Consider the following 23,081-nt stretch of genomic DNA (forward strand, 5'->3'; position numbering starts at 1 on the left):
CAGAGATGCCTGTGCTACATGTTCATTGTTGCCTAGCGTCTGCGTCGGACAACCCTCCTGCGTCTGCGGACAGCAGAGGACCTGCGAGGTCTCCTGCGTCTGCGAACGGGGCGAGAAGCCTGTCTGCGTCTGCGAGGCATCATCAACGAAATACTGCTTTGATGTAACGGGTCCTATTTACAAACTTCGGGGCGAGGCTCCGATGTCATCGATGATGTCACTAGATGGCCGAGGACAATCTGCTCCCGCTCTTTAGCACATCACACTTAACGTTACTGCTCGCAGTGCGAGGCCTCATTCATTCTGTCCACAACCTCTGACTGACGGCCTCTCAGCTTCTCACTCTAAATAGACGATTGCTGCTCACTCATGCTGTGGTTTGTGCTAACAGGTTTGTGCTAACAGGTTAGTCACTAAACAGCCTGTCACGATACACCGATCTGAGAACTGTGGTGCTCTTCGGCTCTGTGGGTCATTGCCTCATGTTGGGTAACTCACTACAGTGTGTCACTGAGCTGGGAGTCAAATTGTGGCTGCACTGTCTCTGCCTAGACTAGCTCAGTAACTCTGGCCTTGAGACAAAGCCTCGCAGACGCAGACGGGCTTCTTGCCCCGTTCGCAGACGCAGAAAACCAAGCATAGACCTGATCTCATCATTTGACTTGGTCCAAATGAAACTAGAGAATGCAATTTCTGAAGAAATTGCGGTGTGAATGCTTCCTGCTGAATGGCTTACGCCACACTGAATAGCTTCCTGTTGAATTGAAAAGCATTGAATACCTGAATGAATGAATAAGGTCACAAATCAGCTGATTTCCTCCAAACTGCACCAATTTACCATCTGAGGCATCTTATTTTGAAAATCTGGCTGGCTGTCGTGTGTGTGTGTGTGTGTGTGTGTGTGTGTGTGTCTCTGTGGGTCAAACGTCACAAATCAGCTGATTTCCTCCAATTGAGCATCTTGCTGTGAGTCAACACGTGCAGTTGTTTGTTTGTCTGTATGCATATCTGTGTGTGAGTGAGTGACAGTTCACTGATCAGCTGATTTCCTCCAGCTGTCCGGTTGCCGTGGTGACGTGCCAGCTGGTCCACACAGCTGTTTTCATTGAGATTTCAGCTGTGACAGGCCTCTGAAAGTGCAGGTTTTACTTGGGCACCGTTAGTGTCACAGCTTTGGCGTGTGGACCAGTGGACAGAGGAGGGTCTGCTGAACACGTACGTGTAGTTTGAGGTCTCTAACTTGTGAGATGAGAGCTCTGGAGCAGGTTACAAAAGTGGTTGCGTCTGCCTCCCTCCTCAGCTTTGTGCAGCCAGTTAACATGGCAGTTGATGCGGCAGTTGGTCGGCACTCCCGTCGCTTGGAGGCTCGTAGCGGGAGCTGCGTGCGTTTCTGTGTGTCCGTAGTCACATCGCTGCGACCGCCACGATTTTTCCCTCCGTTTTGATGTATGAATGGTGAGTGTGAGTGACACCCTGTGGGCATGAGAGCGAACTAAACACAACGTTTTCAGACGATTCTTCTGCTCCTCTCCACTCTAGGCCTGAACATTCCACCACACACACACTAATGTTAAATCTGAAAAAGGAGTGAAAAATTGGTTTTTTTTTTTAAAGGCCACCGTGGTGAAAGGGTGAATGGGATGAAGGGGGTTGAATGATGTCCTGAATGAGGAGAAGACGTTTTAAAGTTTGAATGGAGTTTGTGGCTGAATGTATGAAGAAGCTGTGAAGGCTTGAAGTGGGTTGAAGAAATGGGAATTTTGGAAATTTTTCCATTCATTCTTATGGAGAAAATGTTGAATATGCTTTCAGCATTCACACCAATGAGTGGACGGCCGACCTGCCTGTCAGTGGTGCTGTACCTGCCTGTTACAGGTCTGTAATATTACAGGCCTGTAATATAACTGCTAACAGGCAGCTACAGCAGGTAGGCAGAGACAACATGGGGCGATGACCCACTGAGCCGAAGGAGCCAGAGAGCGCCACAGTTCTCAGATCTGTGTATGGTGACAGACTGTCTAGCACGGCCTCTGAGAGCGGTGGCGCTCGCTGCCCACATTTGTTATGGCTATTTAGCCTTTTTGCATTTTTACCTGTGGAGACAAAGCAGAAGTGATTAGTAACATAGATTTACAAACAGGTCCTATTTACAACCTTCAGACAACATTCTGTGATGTCACTGATGATGTCACAAGTGACATCATCAGTGACATCAGAGCGTTGCCATGGTGAGTTTGTAAATAGAACCCAACGCTCCCATCAGGTTATTGTCTCTGACAACAATGCCTCGCAGACGCAGACAGGCTTCTCGCCCCGTTCGCAGACGCAGGAGACCTCGCAGGTCCTCTGCTGTCCGCAGACGCAGGAGGGTTGTCCGACGCAGACGCTAGGCGACAATGAACATGTAGCACAGGCGCGCACACACACACACACACACAAACACACACACACACAAACACAATCCCCAGGGGAAAATTGCTTAAGACGCATGCATACAGACAAACAAACAACTACACGTGTTGACTCACAGCAAGATGCTCAATTGGAGGAAATCAGCTGATTTGTGACCTTATTCATTCATTCAGGTATTCAATGCTTTTCAATTTAAAAGGAAGCTATTCAACGTGGCGTAAGCCATTCAGCAGAAAGCATTCACACCGCAATTTCTTCAGAAATTGCATTCTCTAGTTTCATTTGGACCAAGTCAAATGATGAGATCAGATCTATGCTTGGTTTTCTGCGTCTGCGAACGGGGCAAGAAGCCCGTCTGCGTCTGCGAGGCTTTGTCTCAAGGCCAGAGTTACTGAGCTAGTCTAGGCAGAGACAGTGCAGCCACAATTTGACTCCCGGCTCAGTGACACACTGTAGTGAGTTACCCAACATGAGGCAATGACCCACAGAGCCGAAGAGCGCCACAGTTCTCAGATCGGTGTATCGTGACAGGCTGTTTAGTGACTAACCTGTTAGCACAAACCTGTTAGCACAAACCACAGCATGAGTGAGCAGCAATCGTCTATTTAGAGTGAGAAGCTGAGAGGCCGTCAGTCAGAGGTTGTGGACAGAATGAATGAGGCTTCGCACTGCGAGCAGTAACGTTAAGTGGGCAGTGCGTGACATCGGAGCCTCGCCCCGAAGTTTGTAAATAGGACCCGTTACATCAAAGCAGTATTTCGTTGATGATGCCTCGCAGACGCAGACAGGCTTCTCGCCCCGTTCGCAGACGCAGGAGACCTCGCAGGTCCTCTGCTGTCCGCAGACGCAGGAGGGTTGTCCGACGCAGACGCTAGGCAACAATGAACATGTAGCACAGGCATCGAGTGAGACAATCAGTGAAGTCATCAGAGGCTGCAAATAGCACCCATTAACCCATCTATCCATGATCTATACCGTCAGGGCCGCTGGAGCCAATCCCAGCTACCCATTAACCCACTGGTGCTAGAGCCCTGGTGCTCGAATCAACAGCCTTACCTCCACTTTCTTGCCCCTCGGCAGACACCGTAGAGGTCCTTCCTTTGCACTCGCCTGTCCCAGCTGGAGCTCCATCCGTCGTACCTCCACACAGCTCGTCCCGTCGTGGTGCTCTTTAGACTGCTAACATCAAGCAGCTCCTCCATAATGCAGAAGTGATCGTCATTAGTTATCAGCTGTGCTCTCATCGCACACCTCGTCTGAAACTTTCTACACTCACTTGCTCTCTTACGTTTCCTTAATTCTGCCACTTTGGGTCACCTGTAGCACATTTCTTCTTCTATTACTCATTTTATAGAGAAGCTCCCTCATTCAAGACAGTTACTCCACCTAGTGGTGAGACTAAGAAGTACAACACAGTCCAGCACAAGTTCCATGTGTGGGCCGTATTACAATACAGTACAAGTCTCTTACTTACAGAGTTTGGTCTAGACCTGCTCTTTATTTATATAGCACCAATTCATACCAGTGTTATCTCAAGACAGAGACCCAACGATTCGAGAATCCCCACATGAGCAAGCATTAGGAAATACTCCCCTTTAACGGGAAGAAGCCGCGAACAGAAGCAGGCTCAGAGGTGGGCGGCTTTGTGTCGGGGTCAGAAAGGAGCTAACTCGCCATCTTGCCTGGCAGTCACAGCTTTGTAAGATGCACTTGAATTCAATTTTTCATCAGGAAAAAAACGCACACCGCTCTCTGTGTATATAAATATTCTTTATACATTACATCCATATTACATTCAAAAGAAATAGAAATACAGCCAACAGCAAAAATCACATTCAAGTCATTTTTGTGCTGCGCATTGGGACGTCATCACCCAGCCTCCTAAGGCACCAAAAAAATTAAAGGACCCCAATGAGGCCGAGAACAGAGCCCCAAAACCCATCCTCCACCCCGAAACCCCAAAACCCAAATACCACAAGGCTCCTGGAAGCTCAACAGAAGGGCATACAGAAAGACCAAAATCACAATTTTCAACAGCTGTATTTATACCGGCACAAATCATCTGAGGATCAAGTTAAAATTACACTCAAAAAACATCCATATTTGCTGCACGTATCGTTGTGGGAGACTAAAACCTCAACATCTTTGACATCAGGTTTTATATTTTTGTGCTCATTTGCAATCGCTCTACACCTCTGAATCCTTCTTCCCCATTCATCAAATGCTTGCTGGGAAGGATCTGGTTTTCTAAAAAGCAAGATTACGATTTATTTGTACAAAACAAAGTAGGTTTATCCCAAGAAAACACAGTGATAAAGATAATTCAACAGTTTTAGAAAGATCCCGCTTTAAACTCAAAGCTGTACAAACTCGCTCAGTACAGTTCTGAACTCCGAACAGCCCAATGTTAGCATGCTAACACGCTCAACGGTACGAGAAACATTAGGACGTTGAGCAGCAGCATGTTTAAATGCTAACTGTAACCATGCTCATGTGCCGAATGTAGCATAGTGGTTAAGTGTTGGCATGTTAAGCTCAGCCTAAGCACCAGTTGGGCTAAAACTGACAGAGACAGCTGAGCCTGAAGGTGTGTTCACACTAAACAGAGGAGGGTTTCTGTCTTTATTGGCCAAAAACAACCAAAGGAGGCTAAGTACAGATATTAGCTTGAGGGGAACAGTTACCTTATTTGTTTTTCCACATAAATCACAAGCCAGTTTAAGAGTTATTCTGTAAATCTACCTGCAACCTGTGCAGTTACATCAGTTTTTGACTTGCTGGATACCATTTCTGTTGTTGTATTTCTCACAGGTGTACTTAGGTCGCTCGCTATGTCAGACAATGAGATCCCCAAGCTTTGGTCCATCGTTTCTCCAGCCGGCATCACCACACCAGACCTACTGGCATCAATGCCAAGCCTTTGCCTCCATTTGATTTGTGCTGCATCGAGAAAATGTGCAATCGTACTAAGCCACAAAAACTCACCTTGCACTGGGTTTGAACACACTTAGAAAAAAGCCCAGGTTAAGTTGATACAGATACACCTGTACACCTGTAAGCACCCAAGAACAGAAGATTTCTCTCCGTTATGCAGCCACCCAGAAATGACAAGGAGAACAGAGACCAAGTTCAGAGGCAGGGAGTTGATAGAGTTAGAAATGGGTTGTTGATTTCAAGACAAATTTCCTTTAAATAACTGAACCCAGATCAGTTTTCATTCATTATTTATATTGTGAAGGAAACAGAAGAACATGGTCTCCATTTTCCCAAATTACAGCTCCCTCTAGGAACTGTAAAATAAAGCGTTACCAGAATATTTGAAGACATTTTTAAGATATTTCCGCCTGACTATACATCAGCCATAATGCTGCGTTCATGTCATGTGACAACTTCTTCATTGCCAATCTCTAATATGATTACAACTGGGAAACTTCCACATGACCTGGCACTAAATTATACAGAAGCTCCTAAAAAAAAAAGAGAGAGTCCATTGTTCGGGGTAATGGATATAATGCCATATTGACCATGCACAGTACTTATTAACTTGCACACAGCCGGGTAATCCTAAACCTTGATGAGACATGTGATGATGTGAATGCTCTCAAGGAGTAAAACATGGCTACGATCTGTCCCACACGACATGAATGCTGCACTGTGGTCTGGAAAAAGAAAAGGTGGAGTGTGGTTCATGTCTGTCCATGTTGAGAATAAAAAAATTAAAAAGGCAACACCACCACATGTGAGTTCAATTAACTTTCAAGAATATGTTGAGGACCGGCCCCAGTGCAGACAAACTCATCAGGAAATCATTTAGTAACAGAAACCCAATCAGATAGTGGAATAAACAGACTGTTACCACCAAGTGTAAACCTTCAGATGTTTTGTTCCTGCATAAATACCGCCTGCCGTTACACTGATGTGACACGAATCACAACCTCTCCTGAGTCACTGTCCTGGCTGAGGTTGTTTCGGGGCACCAAGCCAGGACAGAAGGGGGCCAAACAGAGGCAGGTCCATGGCCGCGCCCCCAGCTGGGTGGGGTGTAAGGCGCCGTTGGGCCCGAAGGTAGCCAGAGGCAACCAAAGCGTCCTTGGGGCGAGCGAGGAATGGCCAGTGCTCGTCTCCTCCATGTCCTTTGCCTTATCGTAGCTCTGAACGTCCCAGTGGAGGTTGACGGCCCGCCAGCGCATAAAGACGTTGTACACCGCTGCCCCCTCGTGGACAATCAAGCCTGTTATGAGGACAGAAACGGGCTAATTAGAGAAAATGTTGATCCTCTCTTACAGCCTCATGTTTGGTATCAAACAATCATTGTCAAGCTCTAGGAAATATTCTGAATCAGGTATTCAGGGTTTGTCTTCCTTCACTCCAGTTTACAATTTCTCCCATTTCCAAGAACACCTTTAAATAATTCCAAGCAGGTTTCATGAGTGACAGCGGAGACAGACAGCGTGACTTTTAAGGCTGCGCCCTGCCTCTGGTGGACAGGTTCAGAGGAAACATAAAGGGAAAAGCATTTGCCGGCTGCTTCCTAGGTACTAAAGATCCCATTCAGTCTTTGAAACCTCAGATTTGTGAATAGTTAAAACAGAAAGATGTAAAAAAAACAACAACTAGTAAACATATTAATGTGCTTTTGAAACTGGGTTTGAATAAATATTTAGGCTTTCATTGATATTCAGTTAGATTTGGCACAGAAGGCTCCGCGCTTTGAAGAAGCCATCAAAGAATTTGAAGTGCAACAAAGATTTTGCTGGGAAAGAAATCGCCCCCTCAAAAAGAGAGCAGGAGCAGCTGTGACACAGCTCCAGGAGGAATTAAGGTTTTAGTGCCGGCTTGGCACAACGTCCGCCAAAGATTGCACTTCTTTTTCTGGGAGAAAAAAAAATAACTCCGAACACACAGACATAACAGAGCACAGACAGTATTTTTAGACTCAGAAGCACATTTTCTGGTAATATTATCTCTGCAAACAAATGTCAATATATCCACTTGGAAAACACAGAAAAAGACACTACCAGAACTCTCCTGAGAATCAACAGATATAAATCAGCACATTTAATGTTGCACAGTTCAAATATAGGCTACAGAAAGGTCGTAGGTCACAGTGTAACTCAGTGTAGTTAGTGAGAAGTGTCAGCACTCCTGTGTGACTGGATATCATCATCAGTCAGCTGCTAGAGTCCAGCAGCCTGTGAAACACGGTGAATCACTAATGAAGCAGACTGAGGCCAGCTGCGACTGGAGTGCTCCGCCTGAACTAAAGCTACGCTCCATCTGCGCTATAGATTCTGCCTTATGTAACCTAAACAGAGGGGGGTAAAGGAAATCATCTTTTTTTTTTTTTTTTTAGATAAAACCAAGATGTCACAAAGAGGGAAGTGGGTCACATTAACACGTCCGTTTTAGTTTTAATAGTGTTTTCACATCTCTATTGGATTTGGAATCATCACTCTACTTTTTCTTTAGGTTCACTCGTAACTTGGAAATCAGATGTTGATGGTAAGAAATCAACATGTCAGGTTAATCTTATTGTGTTAAATTGTTATTTATTGATCTATTTTACACCATATACATGTACTCATTATTTTTGTAATTGATATTAGTGTCATTATTACCAGTTAGTTACTTCTACTTTAGTCTATTTAGTCTGACTAGTGACTCTTACTACTGACAATATCTGAGTGCGATTCACATGATTTTAATGTACTTTTCACTTCTCTGATCCTTTAACATTGTTTTTTACCTTTTAATCCTGAGGATCTCGTTTATACTCTTGTACTTTTGAATCATTCATTGTTTTACCTTTACTGGACCTTTAAGAAGGTAGTAACAGTAAGGTCTTGTTATATGTTTAGCTTGTTTAGCTGCCAAACAATAAAATGGACCCAAAGTACCAACTGGCTCCATGAGCAAACATGAAAATATAGAGTAGCTGTGGTTTGGCGTGCTTTACATTCTGCTGGTGACAGCTCACCTACGCAGACCAGGTCCATGAAGCCGTACATGCCGTAGCAGATCTGGAAGAGGACGTCGCGGCGCTGCCAGACAGCCTGCGGGCTGAGGGCGGACCACAGCAGCCAGGAGATGCTGGCCACCAGGAAGAGAGAGCCCAGGAACACTGCTATGATCTGCACCTTCTCCACCAGGGTGATGGTGATGGACTGCCACTGTGCACAGAGAGGAGAGAGAGAACCCATGTGACCGTCTCAAAAAGTACTCAGGAAGGCATTTTCTGATTTGCCACCTGAAGAGCAGGTGAACTACTTTGTTAGAGCAAGACTGCTGTCCCCTTCCCTTATATATAGTGGAGTGCGAAGCTCATCACAGTTAGTCTGACTCTCAGGATGTGAGCTGTGGGTGTGAAACCTGCCGTTGGTCGACTCTTCCAGTCAGCCTTCTCCTCCCTTCTGCTATCTGCCTGTTAACGTTTTCAAAATCCCCTTCGCTACGTGAAACAACAACTTTTACTTTACATTTACAACCTACATAACTTGATAATGTTAGGCCAGATGTTATCTTTACGCAGATGATGCAGTCATATATACACTACTCACAAAAAGTTAGGAATGCTACAGTGATATTATATCATGAAAGTAGGGCATTTAAGTAGAAGCATGCACTGGTAGTTTCTTCATCTTAAACAATTTATTGAAAGAAAATCTACCAACAGTGGTAGGTATACCACAACAAAAAATTTTTCAGTGTCTCAATAAATTGGGATGTGGCCAAAGGACGTCCACTCCTCTCCTTTCTGTGACTCTTCCAGTCTCTGTATCACTGTTCCAACCTCCTGATGACACTCTGTGACCCTCTAAGCTCAGTGAACACCTCCGTCTGAGGACTTCCTGTTTGAAGCCTCCAGTGTTGAGGTGCTGCTGATCAACTGTTAGGTGTCGTCTTGGTCTCATGATGTCAGAATGTGAACAGCAGGATGAGGAGGACTGTTTAAATACCAATTCTAACTGAAGCAGGAAATGTATTGGTGGATTCATGGATCAAACCTGTTGTGAATGTTGCTGTTAAGCTTCTTGTTAGAGAACAGCAGCTGGTGCAGAAAGTACTGAAACACTGAACAGTTGGACATGTGCATTCAAAGGTTTAGAGAAGGTCACATTAAGTTCACCTGGAAAGGTTAGAATGCATTTTAGGTTCATCCTGAAACTTCACCTGAAAGCTGAATATCCCTGACTTTTAGTGAGGAGTGTATATACAAGCTAAGTCACCTCGCAAGGCAGCGAAGATCTTTACTGCATGTGAGGATGATTTTCTCTCATATAGTGTGAGCTCAAGCACCATCATCTACAATCAGCATTGTTTTGGGCTGAAGGTGCAGATATCTAAAACAGTTTGGGTTTATATGCCAACTAGAAAAACAAACTACAACTACTGAAAAATGTTTCCTCACAGCTGAAAGAGCCGGTGCCTGGCTGTGGGGACCCTCATCTGGCTGGAAAACCATCTCAACCAGAAGAGGATGCAGGAACACAAAATTAATGACCAGACAGTTCCACGCTGCCCTGGGAACCTCCTACAAGCACGACAAAATCTTTAAAAGGGAGATGAAGGAGGTCGAGCTGAAGTGGAAACAGGCCATGGAAAATGTAAAAGAGGCTGAAAGGAGGTGGAAAGAGTCGAGGGAAGAGCAAACCTGTGTGCCAGAGCCAAATCGATATCAAGAGGAAATAGGAAACAAGAGAGTGGAGGTGGTGAGACACAGAAACAGAATGAAAACTTGATGAAAACAACATGGAAACAGAAAATTGTTGATGCTGAGTGGATGATTGTGAAGCTGCACAGAGCTTGTTTCAGAGGAAAAGACTTTAGGCAGGCTGAGAGGAAAGAAAGCAGAGCTCTCAGAGCCTCAGCTGTGTGTTTGTTCAGCCTGCCAGTGACTCAAGTCCCATCTGGAGCGAACAGATCCGCAAAGGCCTGAATGTTCTTCAGAGAAAGAATCGATCCAGAATGCTGATATTTTAAGCCCCAAGAGTCTCTAGCTGTTCAGCTTTGAAGGAAATGAGGACTGAAGGAATCCTGAAGCTCCAAAGTGACAGCAGAGACCTGAAGAGGAGACAGAAACACTCACAGGTTTACAGTCAGTGTTTGTCTCAAGCTAAAACAGCTGAAACAGCCTTCATCGTTTCTGTTTTCTGCAGGTCATTAATATGATAATGAGGCTGAAGCATTGACATGTTATAAGAACCAGATACTGGACTGAAAATAGCACAGATTCAGTCCAATAATAATTGCTCGCCTGACGCAAACACTGACAAAGTTTCCAGCCTCCAGGTTCTGGGTTAAGCGGCTCATGAAGATCCACAGTGGTGGTCATCCCATCATGCCCCTGGCCTGGTGAAGGGCTTGTACCACAAAGATGACGTCATTTAGGAGGAAAAAATAGCTCCTTTTCGTGGGTTTTGTAAAAATGTTACAAAGATTAAACCCCTATAGCTTAAAAATATACAATATAGAACAAAATAACTGTGTGCATCACTACAGCCATGCTGCTAGCACGAGTAGAAATGTGTTGTCTAACAAGCCCACTGAAAGGTAAACTTTATTTTCCTCAGACTTTACAAAGGTCACAGAAGACTTTATACAACTGTTCTCACATGCTGAGTGCTTCTAACACCGACTAGTAAGCTTGAAATTTAAAAAGAGTGGATAACACTTTACTTTTCCTTCCTCTTTAAACCTTAAAAGCCCTTTAACGTTTCCACTGATGTACCAGTGGAGTCACTCTACGGGGTAACAACTCAGTCGGCTCCTTGGATTAAATTGAAACTCTAAATGGAAATGTATGTTCGTCAGTCTGCTCAGATTAATATTTAAAGACTTTATTGGGGGTTTATTTCACCCTCCTGTTCCATTTATCTTTCAGATCTGTTGTATTTTAAGATTTAATGAGACTCGGCTTATGTGTGTGCATAGTTTATAGGATGACTAAGATGTTTGTTCACTAGTGATCTACTCTGTTTATCACTGATGCACAGCTCAGTTCTGCTTTATCACTGTGGTTGAAGCCTTAATGGACAGGTTTGAGACTTATATCGCACTGTAAAGGTCAGAATGTGCACATAGGATGGATTTGTCCACTTATTTCTACGTTTTACGGGCGAGGAGTCATTCCAAAACAATAATAATAAGCTGCAGTTAACAGGTATGTATTCAAGAATGGAGAATAAGACAAATTCACATGATTATAGAGCAGGTGCGCTTCTCCATTTGGGTTTTGAGATAAAGCATTCTTTGCAGGAGGCTCTCTGACAGATGCAGGTGGCTTTATTTCTTGTCTGTTTGCCAGTAAAACTGCTTTTACCAGTTCAGCTCTGTGGCTGTTTTCCTCCACCAGAGAAGCTGTGAATATTTCTGAGCATAAACCAACCGGGTGGGTCGATACTTCAGAGATTATAAAAACAACCTCTTGTTAATGCCTCCCTGATCATTTAGACAGCATGCTTGGTGGGAGAAAACGATAACCTCAAAAGCTTTACGACTGCACGAAGCAGTGAACAACCCATAAAGAATGTAATGGCTGCAGCTTGGTGTCACGTTGCTCATCAGGCATTTAAACTACAGATCTGAAAAGATCACTCATTTTTTTTATAGATATTCATGATTTCTCAGTTTGGTCATTTAGATCTTCATCTACATACAAAGTGTGTCCAACTACATTTGACCTCAGTGTTGATAAATCAGACCATTGTTGTGTGCAGATGAGCATTAAAACAGGCCCAGTGCACTTTAAATCTCATCAAAATGTTTTCCCTTCACGCTCAGAGGTTTCAAGAGTTTATAGAGAGCTGCAGAAAGAAAACAACATTTTTGTTGAGGTGGCATCACATCAAAGTGGGCCACGGTGGAGTGGGATGATATGACTAGAAGTGAGACAGCAGGCTGTAGTTCAGACACATACTGGAGCTCCTCCATCAGACTTCTTTTAACCACAGTCAACATCTTCCCTGAACCTTAACCAAGTAGTTTGACTCAACCCAACTCAGGAAGCACCTTACTCGCTCTTTGTCAGTTCAAGTAAGCTGCTTGCATAAAATATTCAATATCCATTCAGGACTTAACCAACAATGAATCCAACTCTTATATAATAGTCTTGTATTCCCTGACTGTAGTTTGTAATGTTTTTAAAAACCTTTTTCTTTCCCTCCAGTCTATTCAATTTATTTTCTTATTAACTACTGTTTTATATAAGAGCTGCAATTCAACATCTCTTTTGTTTAATACTTTTGTTGTGAAGTAAATGTAAAGATATTGATCATCTGTCCCATATTTTGCTTATAAAAAGGTAAGTAGGTGTGTGTTTCCACAGGAAAATAAGGAACCACCCCGTGACGCTGCAGGCCAAAGCAGCCCTTCTACACAGTTGTACCTGCCACGGTCGCTTCATGTTGATGGCGATGACGTGGAAGCGGTAGCAGCAGAGCTCGCAGGTCCAGCAGCCTCGCTCGCTGATCCACTTCAGCAGGCAGTGCTGGTGGGTGTAACGCACCGAGCCATCACACCGGCACGGGTTCAGCAGGTCGCCCTGAGACCAGAGAGAGGGCACAGGTCAAATAATGGGGAGGGCAACACTGTGCAGAACACACTGGAGAGAAGAAAATAACAAGAAGAACTACAATCAGGCAGTAAATCACATGAGTCCTTGGCCAGCTGCTGAGATCACTGCCTTCCTAAACTCACTCTATCGCCTGCTCATGATGGAGGACAGAGCAGGAGGCACATTCCACCTGGGAGGGCTTGAAAACCATCATCAGAGGTCAGTAGACGTCTTATACCAGGCTACTTATTATTCCCATCACGTCTGACTTCTCTGTAATTTTGACCTCTCCCTGTGGTACCAGTGACAGATTAAACCTCCGAATCTTTTCAGGAATAGAGAGAAACAGGCTGCTTTCGGGTCGATATTAGAACCGTCTCCCCGTTATTAATCTTAAACCCACTTTCAAGGTCTATGTGTCAACTTTCCCATCATCTAGAAAGCCTTGTTTTCAGGCCTAAGTTTGGTCTTCTCTCCCAGCAGCTCGTACATCAAAGAGAGTACTCGGCTTGCTCACCAGAGGGCTTTACCAGCATCGCCCAGATCAATGATCGTTTCTCAAAGCTACAACACTTGCGGATATTAACGGCGGGATGCAGCGTGACATTAATCATTACAGCCGTATCTATTTGTTCTGATGTTTTTTTATTCCTGGAGGAATTCTCCAAGCAGCCATTACTGTAGCTCTGACCTGCCGGCAGGGCTGTGAGTGGCATATTAATAGTATATTAAGGTCAGTGGTCAGGGAGCTCGTTTTTCATCATGTCATATTAACCTTGTGGGTTTAAAAGGACCTCGGAGGCTTCTGCTTGAATGAACGGACGCGGGTCGGCAGAATGCTGAAGCCGTGACGGATTTAAAACCAACAGCAAGGACGATTTTAATATGTTTCTGAGTTCTCTAAGGGGACATTTGATGAAAACATTTATTTTGCTTATTTTACTTCAGCGCTCTAAAGGCCAAAAGGACTCTGCAGTCAACAAGAAGGTCAACAAGGCTTCAGCTGGAGGCTAAAATCTAACCACGTGTTTCTTCATGACAGAGGCCACATGCACCAAAGGATCGGAGCCGTAGCGTCAACACATTAACTCTAATTCTCATTCTTGGACGTTAAAGTCTACAGTGGATAAAGCCTGTAATAACTAATAAGACTCAAGGGGCCTTTACTTGCTTGTTCCGGAGCTTTCTACTGTATCTCCCGGTCGTCAACAGCAGAAGTAAGTAAAAACAGACTTTGAAATGAGATTGTTTTGTCAATTAGCGCCCGAAAAAATGAATAAGTGGACCTTGAGTGGAGATTATTTAGTGTAAGAATTGTAATGATTGATGATGAAGTGCATGCCACACAGTTGAAAGGTGCAAAATAGACAGTAAGAAGACCTTGAGTTAAGATAAGAGCTCAAATACTTTGATAATTGGCATGACATTCTCTAATCAAGGTCAACTTTCAAGATTTTTTTTTCCTAGAGCTTTCAACCATGTCTCAGTGTTCAACAGCACAGAGAGTTTGCAATGCTGCTGAAAGCTCCCAAACAAACTAGTAAGTAGACCTTGAGTTAGGATTGTAATAATTGACATAATCTTGAATTAAGATCCACTTATTAGCTTTTTCAGGAGCTCCCAACTGCACTGCAAACTCTATCTAGTGAGGATGACTGTGCGGTTGAAAGCTCCAGGAAGGTATAGTTGGGGAACACAGTTTTTTTTTTTTTTTAGGATCCTTCATCCATGTTTGAACAAACTATTTAAGCAGAAATTCAAAGCAAACACAGACCACAGAGCTCAGTTTATGACTGAGCACACTCCATCTGCTGTAGGCTGCAGAAAGAGTGCACAAGGGGACCTTGAGTGGAGTCGAGATACTTTTGTCAGCTGCTTTTTCCAAATTTAAGAATGAAAGTTCAGCTCCAGTAATTTCCGTGCACAGTTTTGTGAATCAAGCAGCAGTTTCTAAGGGGAAGTTGGCCTTTCTGGTGTTGGATAACGTCTCATTCTCACTCGATCTGCACAGACGTGAATATTTAAAGTGTCAAATTTCTGTTTAGCAATCTTCCTGATAACTGGTGAGCCTGCCCAGCCCGCAGCCTTGTATGAAAATCAAATATCAGTCTGGACCCGGAGGCAGAGCTATTAGATTAGTTCTGCTAATAGGCGATAGCCCACGTTCACAAGACAGGATATTCACTTAGACATTTACTGCCCCGACTCCTCTCTTCCCCTTAAGCTCTGGCGAGGATGACTCGTCCCTCATCGAGGCTCGCTGTCACAACCCAAACAGGCCTGCAGAGTGTCCGATTTCAAAGACAGAGGGGTGGACAGAGCGTCCGTTTGTCCCTGCAGGTCCACGTCTGTCCGTCCACCTCGAGGGAAGACGTGCAGACAGTTGGACTGATGCATCGCCTGGGGATGAGGTTTACTATATAGGCTGTGATTCAGTCATTGTCTTCCACCTCTGATATGACGGATTGTTTCATTGTGTATTGATCGTACAGCAGATTTTACCTTAGTGGTCTGTAGAATGACTCTGAATGACTCTGTCAGGGTCAAACTATGTGCTTTCTAACCATTATTCTGGTTCTGGTCTCCCAGTTTGTGATGATCTAAATGTTTAAGTCTGAGTTTGTGTTTGAATTAAATGGATTTTTTTCCAGCTATCTGTGCTTTAAACAAACCTGCTCTACGATACTGACTCATTCACTTCACTGCTTACTCATGTTTTTGTGCACTAATATATCAAAGAAGTGTTGTTTGGATGCAGATTAGAGCTGAAACCTGCTGCTGCTCTGATCCGTGTGGTCATATCAGCTGGTAAAAGCATTAAAGCTGCACTCAGTGTTACCAGCAGTGCTAAATGCTTCAGAGTTTGAGCCCTTAGAAAGCAGTGCAACATGGTTTAACCTGTTAATGTGTTACTGGCTGCACAGAGATCTATAAGACTAGTCAGCTGAGGTAATAATATAATATATATAATATAATATAATAATAAATACTACGTCCCCCCTGAGCTAAACTCATGGTAACAACATGAAACCTGCTTATGTATAATATGTATAGTTTGCTGTAGCTGAATCACCTTCAGCCTTCATTTCAGTTTTTTCACAGTCATAGAAAAGGAAAAAAAACCAAACTAAAATGACATTGTATGTTTTTTCGTTAACAGACTGTAGCTGGTTGTTATCTGAACAGCCTGAGTTACCTGGAACACACCTGACAAATCAGAGACAGCTGAACAGAGTGGACTTAGTCATGATGATGATGATGTCTGTTTGTTAGAGCCACACTGTGTGTGTTTGTGAGTTTTAAAATCTGTTTACTGAACGCAGCAGGAGCCTCTGAGCCCGTTAACTTTAGAGCCACAGTGGAGAACAGAGCTGCTGGAGCTGTCCTCGGTGCTGAAGTCTGATCTCAGCTGTGGACCACGACTGTGTTCTTCACTATTATACTTAAAATCAGGTCTTATTTTATAGATAGATTTGTTTTTACAAGTAGTTATTGTATATGCCAAGTCAGTGGTTACAAAAGGGCGGTTTGGGGACCTCCAGGGGTCCTTCAGAGGTTCTAAATGGTCATCAGCAAAATAAGGACCGTATATGACAACATACCTAAAACATTAACTGCAATCATTTCTGTGGTTTATTTCAGTTTCGGCTGCGTTTAGCCTCTCGCTCCGCTCTGCCTTCTGTGAATCTTATATTAAGTGCAGGAGGAGTGACAGCACTTGACACAGAGATAAGAGCATTAGACTAAATTAATAAATAAAACATAGAAATGAGAAACTCTCAGGCAGTCACAGCCCACTCAGTAGACTAAACCTCCCCATGTGCACAAGCTCCTGCAAGCTCTTCATGACACATTACTGATTTTAGTTTTTAGGAACGACATCATTTGGAACCGATGGTGAAGTGGAGAAGGATTTAGGTCCTTTATGTAAAAGTAAAAATACTCTTTCAAGATAAAGTCTTATGTTACTTTTTAAGTAAAAAAACATAAAAGTAATATCGCAAATATATACTTCAAGTGTTAAAAGTGAAAGCTCGGCCCATTCAGAGTGTTACATTACCCATACCATCACACCACATCGCTGTCAGCAGCCGTTTAATGCTGAATGCTTTACATGGTGTTTTAGAAGCATCTCATGTGTTTTGTTTGTCAAATGAACCGGCTGTCAGGCTGAAATGGAGCAGAGAGAATGTATTTATTAGTAACTCTGCTGTTTAACAGCACAATGAAGATATTCCTCATCATGCTGGGGGCCTTCTGAGGGCCCCTAAAGGCCCCCCAGGCTCACTTTTAACACCGCTGCTGTGCTGAAGTCACTGCAGCAGCTGAAGGTCCTGTGCTGCTCAGATGCAACTTTCCTCTGAACCATCATGGATGTTTTTACACTCTTTAACATATTCTGGTTCTGCTGGAACCCGTCCAGTCAGGCCAGTCTGCAGAGCCTCCACTCAGCAGGTTAAACCTCATCCTAATTAGATGAGCTGCTGCTGTCAGCCAATCAGGGAGCAGCGCTGCGGGGACCGAGCTCTCACCTTCATTCAGTCTAAATCAACTTTGACCAGTCACAGAGCAGAGGGGGGGGGGGGGGTAATGTGATGAACCCGGGACACGCCGGAATCATGTCAGTGCCACATTTACCTGCTCTGCGCCTTGGAAGCAGATCCGACAGCTGGGAGTGGGGATGCAGGTCTCGCTGCTGCAGTTTGAGTGCATCGCCTGCGCCTTGCATGATCTTCCGCCGACTGCCCCATCCTCACCGGAAAAATCCCCCGCGTCGTTCCCCCCACATGCATCCCCGCAGCTCCGGCCCTCCCTGCAGCCTTCCTCCTTCTCTTCCTCCTCTCCCTGCTCTGCCTCGTCCTCGTCGTCGGGGTGCGGACGTCCTTGGGCGGCGTGCGGCTCGCCTTCATCCCAGGTGTGGCGGTGGGTGATGGTGGTGCCTCCCCTCGCCTCCCCACAAGGTGAACCCGCCTCTCCCTCCTCTGTGCTCATAATAAAATGAAAAATCGAAATAAAATTGCATAGATGCCTCCCAACAGTGTGCACAGTATCCACCACCGCTGCGGCGCAGGGCTGTGATGCAGATCCCAGATCACGGCTCTGTCGGAGGATATGCCTCCGCTCTGTGGAAGCCGAACCGAGCCGTGCTCTGCTCCTGGAGCCGAGCCTATGATCGGTGGAGCTGCGGATCAGCGGCCGGATCCCACCGGTGCTGCGGCCCGTCGGTCGGCTGGAACCGCCTCATGCGTTCCGGAGACCCGGGGAGCACTTCCAGGCAGCCTCCATGCATCGCAGCGGGACTCAGCCGTCCTGAAGAGCCGGTTTCCCCCCTCTTCCTCTTCCCTTCCTCCTCCTCCTCCGCCTCTTTAGTCCCCACCGAGGGAGCTGAGGGCTGCACAGCAGCGGCGGGGTTCAAGAAGACCGTCCTGCAAACGGGGACCACCCGGGTTGAAAGCCCCCTGATGTGGCCGCCTGTCCACCCTGCTGAGGGGCTCTTGAGCAAGAATCCTTCCCAAGTCAGCTGCAACTTCTCTGATGAGTCTTCCACTGTCAGGAAGCAGAAAAGACCATTTCCCCCGGGGAGAAGGCCAATCAATCACATTATTATCCCATTAATATGATGGAGGAGGTAACAGTGGAGCCCCATGCAGACACTACCTCTGCACAGGATGAGCTGCATCATGCTGGAGAGGAGGCAGCAGCAGCAGCAGCAGCAGTCCGGTCCGCCTGCTGCTCACAAGACTTTATGTGGTGAGATGTGATGACCTGCAGCACCCTCCCCCTGTTAAAGAGGTCACCTGCTGGGTTACAAACGCCAGAGTTATTAAAAGGTGGAGCTTTAAACCTCTGAGCATTTAAAAGAGGCACCAAAGATTATGAATAATGGAGCTCTGTGATTCCACTAAGGGGCTCAGTGAGTCTACAACTAAACACTGTTTGATAAAATCCACTTTTATGTAATTCATTTAATAGGAAAAAACAACTGTACTAGCTCTTATTGGTAGCTTCCACCAGTAGTTTATGTTCTTGGTCTTGCTGAGGGATCATGGGGGTTTTGGAGGGTGGTCTCAGGGTTTCTTTTAAGGGTTGATAGGGTAAGAGAAATATTTTAGAGATTAGAGATTGTTCTGAGGAGCTTTAAGGGTCCGTGAGATGGTCAGATGGATCTCAATCAGACTAACTGTGACCCAGACCAGCTAGATTTGGACTCCTTCTCCTCCCACTACCCACTAAGGGAGGCTGGCAGCTATATAACAGCAGCATGGTACTTGGATTAAAGGACCACCCTTTAAAACACCGATGGAGAAGTGCTTCTTAGCAGCAGCAACGTCTCTGAAGAGCAGCACAACAAAATGAGGCTTAAATCAGTGGTTTTCTAAATGTAGTTTTGCAGGTGTTCTTCAGGGGGTTTAAGAAGCAACACACACCTGTGTAGAGTTTTAAAAAGAACGTGGGCTGCTTCTAATCACAGGTAAGGAAAGCAGAGCTGATTTTAAATGTTTCACACACAGGGAATAAAGAGAACGTTGCCACATTATCAGATCCATAAGAGCAATCAAAGAGGATGTGAAAGAGGGGATCTCATGACGGGAAGGTTGCCAGTTTAAAATCCCTGGACTGCGTGAATGAGTAATGATTTGCCCGGCATTGCGAACCCTCCCGAGGTTCCCTGGGAAGGACGTTCAGCCCCCAAACAGTCCAGATGTTTGTCTGAGGGAAGAAAGGTACATGCTAAACCTCAGCTGGGACTCGGGGGTGTAAGTGAAGGACGTGAATGTAGATTGGGGCCAGTCTAAAAAGGAAAACTATGTAAAATTATCTTTTTATTCCAATTGGATCACAGTTTTTCTCCATCTGCTGGACACACACAGCATCCTTAGGTATCCTCAAATACTCTTCTGTAAAAGGCAGTATACAGAATACATCACACCCTATACAGTGTTTAAGGCACAATATTGCTCAGCAATTACAGCTTATGTTATTAGAACTGTTTAACTATATTGAGATTCGTTATCTGTTAATACAGCAGCCAACAATTACAAGTGTTTTCACATACGACACCCCCCCCCCCCACACACTAACATCTGCTTAGAAACACATTAGTGGTATAAACATAGTTAATAAACTGCTCGTAGATGGGGGGACTTTAGAAAGCCTTCCACACCCTCAGAGCCGTCTACTGTTCTCGCTAAAGGCCACAGATTGCTATGACCTTCTGTGCCGTTGCCCAGCATCCCATCAGCCTCCATATGGACCTGATAATAAAGTGCGAGGAGCCTCGGCTGGCGAATCATTTGCCAGACCAGACTGCTTTTCCAAGAAGAATCTACCCTTTTGTTTTTTTTTTTGAGGATGTCTATCGCTTTCCGGGGAGCGGGCCAGTAATGGACTCTAATGCAGCAAAGGAAATTATCCACTCATGTCCAATCACTACCTACGAGGCACCGATCAATACCAGGTCCCCAGGGCTTGGAGGGAGACCGGGATCGTGCTGAGAGCAGGGAGGGCCGGGCGAACTGCTTCTAAACACGTTTGGTTTAAGAGGGGTGGGGGCTGAGATGGACCGTCTGTGAATTTACTTTTGGATTTCACCTTCTGGCTGTTAGCGTGGCTCCGTCTGCTATTTAAGAGACGGATGTTCAGGTTTTACTCTTCTTATAAAAGGACGTTAGATCAACTGTGGTCAGTGACAACTTCACCAAAACTACCCTTTATCAGGGGTTTGAACACTAACTGCACTTTACCACTGGTTAATAGATGATTAATAACAGGGAGTGTCCACTTGGAACCACGTGCAAATAACCAGATGGATCTTATTTGGCTCTACATATACATAGGTGGCTGTGGGTGAGGTGGCTGAATAGTTTATTCACAGGAATTTCAGACATTTCTCGCTCTGCCAAAATAATTAATTTGTGTGTAGACTTAGTTAACGTAGACATTTCAGTTTTCTTTTATCAGTAGCAGTTTGGTAACGTTTAGGCACCAGAGCTACTTAGTTAAGTTTAGGAAACGATCATGGTTCTGGTTTAATTAATAAGTCAGATACAAATATAAAAATATCTCATTTCAAATAGTCACACTGACTATTATTATGCAAATAGCACCTGCTTTGATAACATGTTGTCTGTTAAAAATCTTTTCCTTAATAAAAAGGTCATAGATTGTCTCACTTTTTCATAAAAGTCTGTTATTAAATGTTATTAAAAGTCAGTAATCGAGCTGCAATGATTAGTTGATGAATCAATAACGCACCTATTTTAATCCTTTATCAATTTATCAAGGAAATGTTCCAATTATTGTTCATTCCAGCTTCTCAGTTTATTCGTATTTCATGCTTTTCTTTGTCATTTATGACAGTAAACAGAAGAGTAATCTAAACACCCTGCAGCACAGACATTTTTCTCCTTTTCTGACATCTGATTGACTAAATTGGCCACAGAGAAAAGAATAAAGATCATGACATAGCGATTGTTGCAGCCCTTGTCAGTAAAAATCCATCACGCTGCAGTTATAAATATTAATAAGCTGTTAAATAAACGCCCTGTGATCCAGATTGTGGAGGTCAACACGGAGGTCAGACTGTCGGAGCTGAAAAGGTCAATACGTCATGATGGAGGAGGGTAGACACCAAGTACAGAGCTATTTCACAACCTGGCAACCCAAATATTTAAAAAAAAAACAGGCTGATGGGGATGTCATTGGTTTTACAGGCGAGTAGAGGAGTCAGGCACAAGTCAGATCTTTGACCTTAAATGTCTGCACTAAATTTCATGGCAATCCTCCCAAAAGCCATTTAGATATTTCAGTTGGGGCCACAGTCCCGTCCAGGAGCCGACCCGCTAGCGTGGCTAAAAATAATTTTTTTTACAGGAAGTTTTGGAGCAACTCCAGGAAACAGAGAAGGGAGTCAATCAGGACTAAGACCGGCTGTGATCTAATTACAAAATGGTCCAATCAGGCCCTCAGCTGAAACTGTACCTCCCCTGGAGAAGCTTCAACACATCTGAACTGAAAGGATCTGCTGCTGTATTACAGCCAAGCATTGTGAAAATCTAGTCTCTAAGCTTATCTAATTAGATTTGAAATCTAATAACCAAACATGAAGAATATGAACTGGAGTGGGTTTGAAGGCACCAAAATTAACTGAATAACCAGCTAAGACGGTCAGCAGCGGTCAAACCATCATTCTCGTTAAAAGAATCACCTCCTCCCAGGACTTCCACAGCGCTAATGCCTCTCAGCCATCTGCCCTGTTTCTCTTCCCAAGTCGTCCTGATCAATTAGTCTCCTTCTCGCCGTCGGCCTGTCTGCACGGCCCTTCCCCCTCCCTGCTTTTCCTGTGGACTCTGTCAAACAGTGGCGTGCTGTACGGGCAGAGTGCCCTAAACCCCTGAAACCATCGCGCCGCAAACACTCTCCCAGCCTGCAAAAGGAAGTGGAGAGCCTGCCAAAGATAAAGTGGAGGACCACAAACAAATGGAGTAACTGAGCTCATTACAGAGGCAGTGTGGTGGGTCAGCATCCTGCTGAAGCCCGATCAGCTTTCCATGACATCATCTGCACGAGGCCCAGAGTCATCGATAAATCTGACGTACCTGAGAAGAACTACAGTGATGAAGATGATGAAGCCCAAACCCCTCTCTTTAGTAGAAGCAAAGGCACAGTGGGAAAATCCTGTTTTCAAATGCTGACTTGGAGAAAGTACAGAGAGGAAGAGAGGAAGAGGAGTCACAGTGAAGAAGAGCAGGGTGTAATTCTGCTGCTGAGTGGAAACTTTGTCCTTTCAGACCAGGAGAGGAAGGAAAAAAGTGTGAAGGGATGAAGAGCAGAGGAGAAAAATGATGGTGTCACACTACATTATTCTGGATTCAAACTGAAGTCTTTTCAGACGAAGATGTACATTAAAGATTAACATTACAGCAACATTAAAACTGTACAGTGCCAGCACACATGTTGACATGCTAATGCTAGCTAACGAGCTAACACACTTCATGTTATACACTAAACTTTACTATGTTATGTGCAGTTATGTGTCGTTTCTCATCAGAAATTAAGAAATAAAATCTGAAAACAAAATGTCAGTGTCTGTGGCTGTTACAGGCCTGTAATAAGT

The 23,081-nt window shown here is 44.6% G+C and overlaps 1 protein-coding gene across 1 annotated transcript; it reads right to left on the bottom strand.

Annotated features, from left to right (window-relative positions):
• Positions 1-6,320: 6,320 nt before the first annotated feature.
• On the bottom strand, positions 6,321-17,956 carry marchf11 (membrane-associated ring finger (C3HC4) 11). The gene is made up of 4 exons (XM_070845745.1): positions 17,603-17,956; positions 12,797-12,952; positions 8,390-8,582; positions 6,321-6,643 (listed from the first exon to the last, which is right to left on the bottom strand). The coding sequence occupies exons 1-4, from the start codon at positions 17,954-17,956 to the stop codon at positions 6,321-6,323; spliced, it is 1,026 nt and encodes a 341-aa protein (XP_070701846.1).
• Between the last annotated feature and the right edge of the window lie 5,125 nt (positions 17,957-23,081).

Source organism: Pempheris klunzingeri, chromosome 15, assembly GCF_042242105.1.
Source record: "Pempheris klunzingeri isolate RE-2024b chromosome 15, fPemKlu1.hap1, whole genome shotgun sequence".
NCBI classification, from domain to species: domain Eukaryota; kingdom Metazoa; phylum Chordata; class Actinopteri; order Acropomatiformes; family Pempheridae; genus Pempheris; species Pempheris klunzingeri.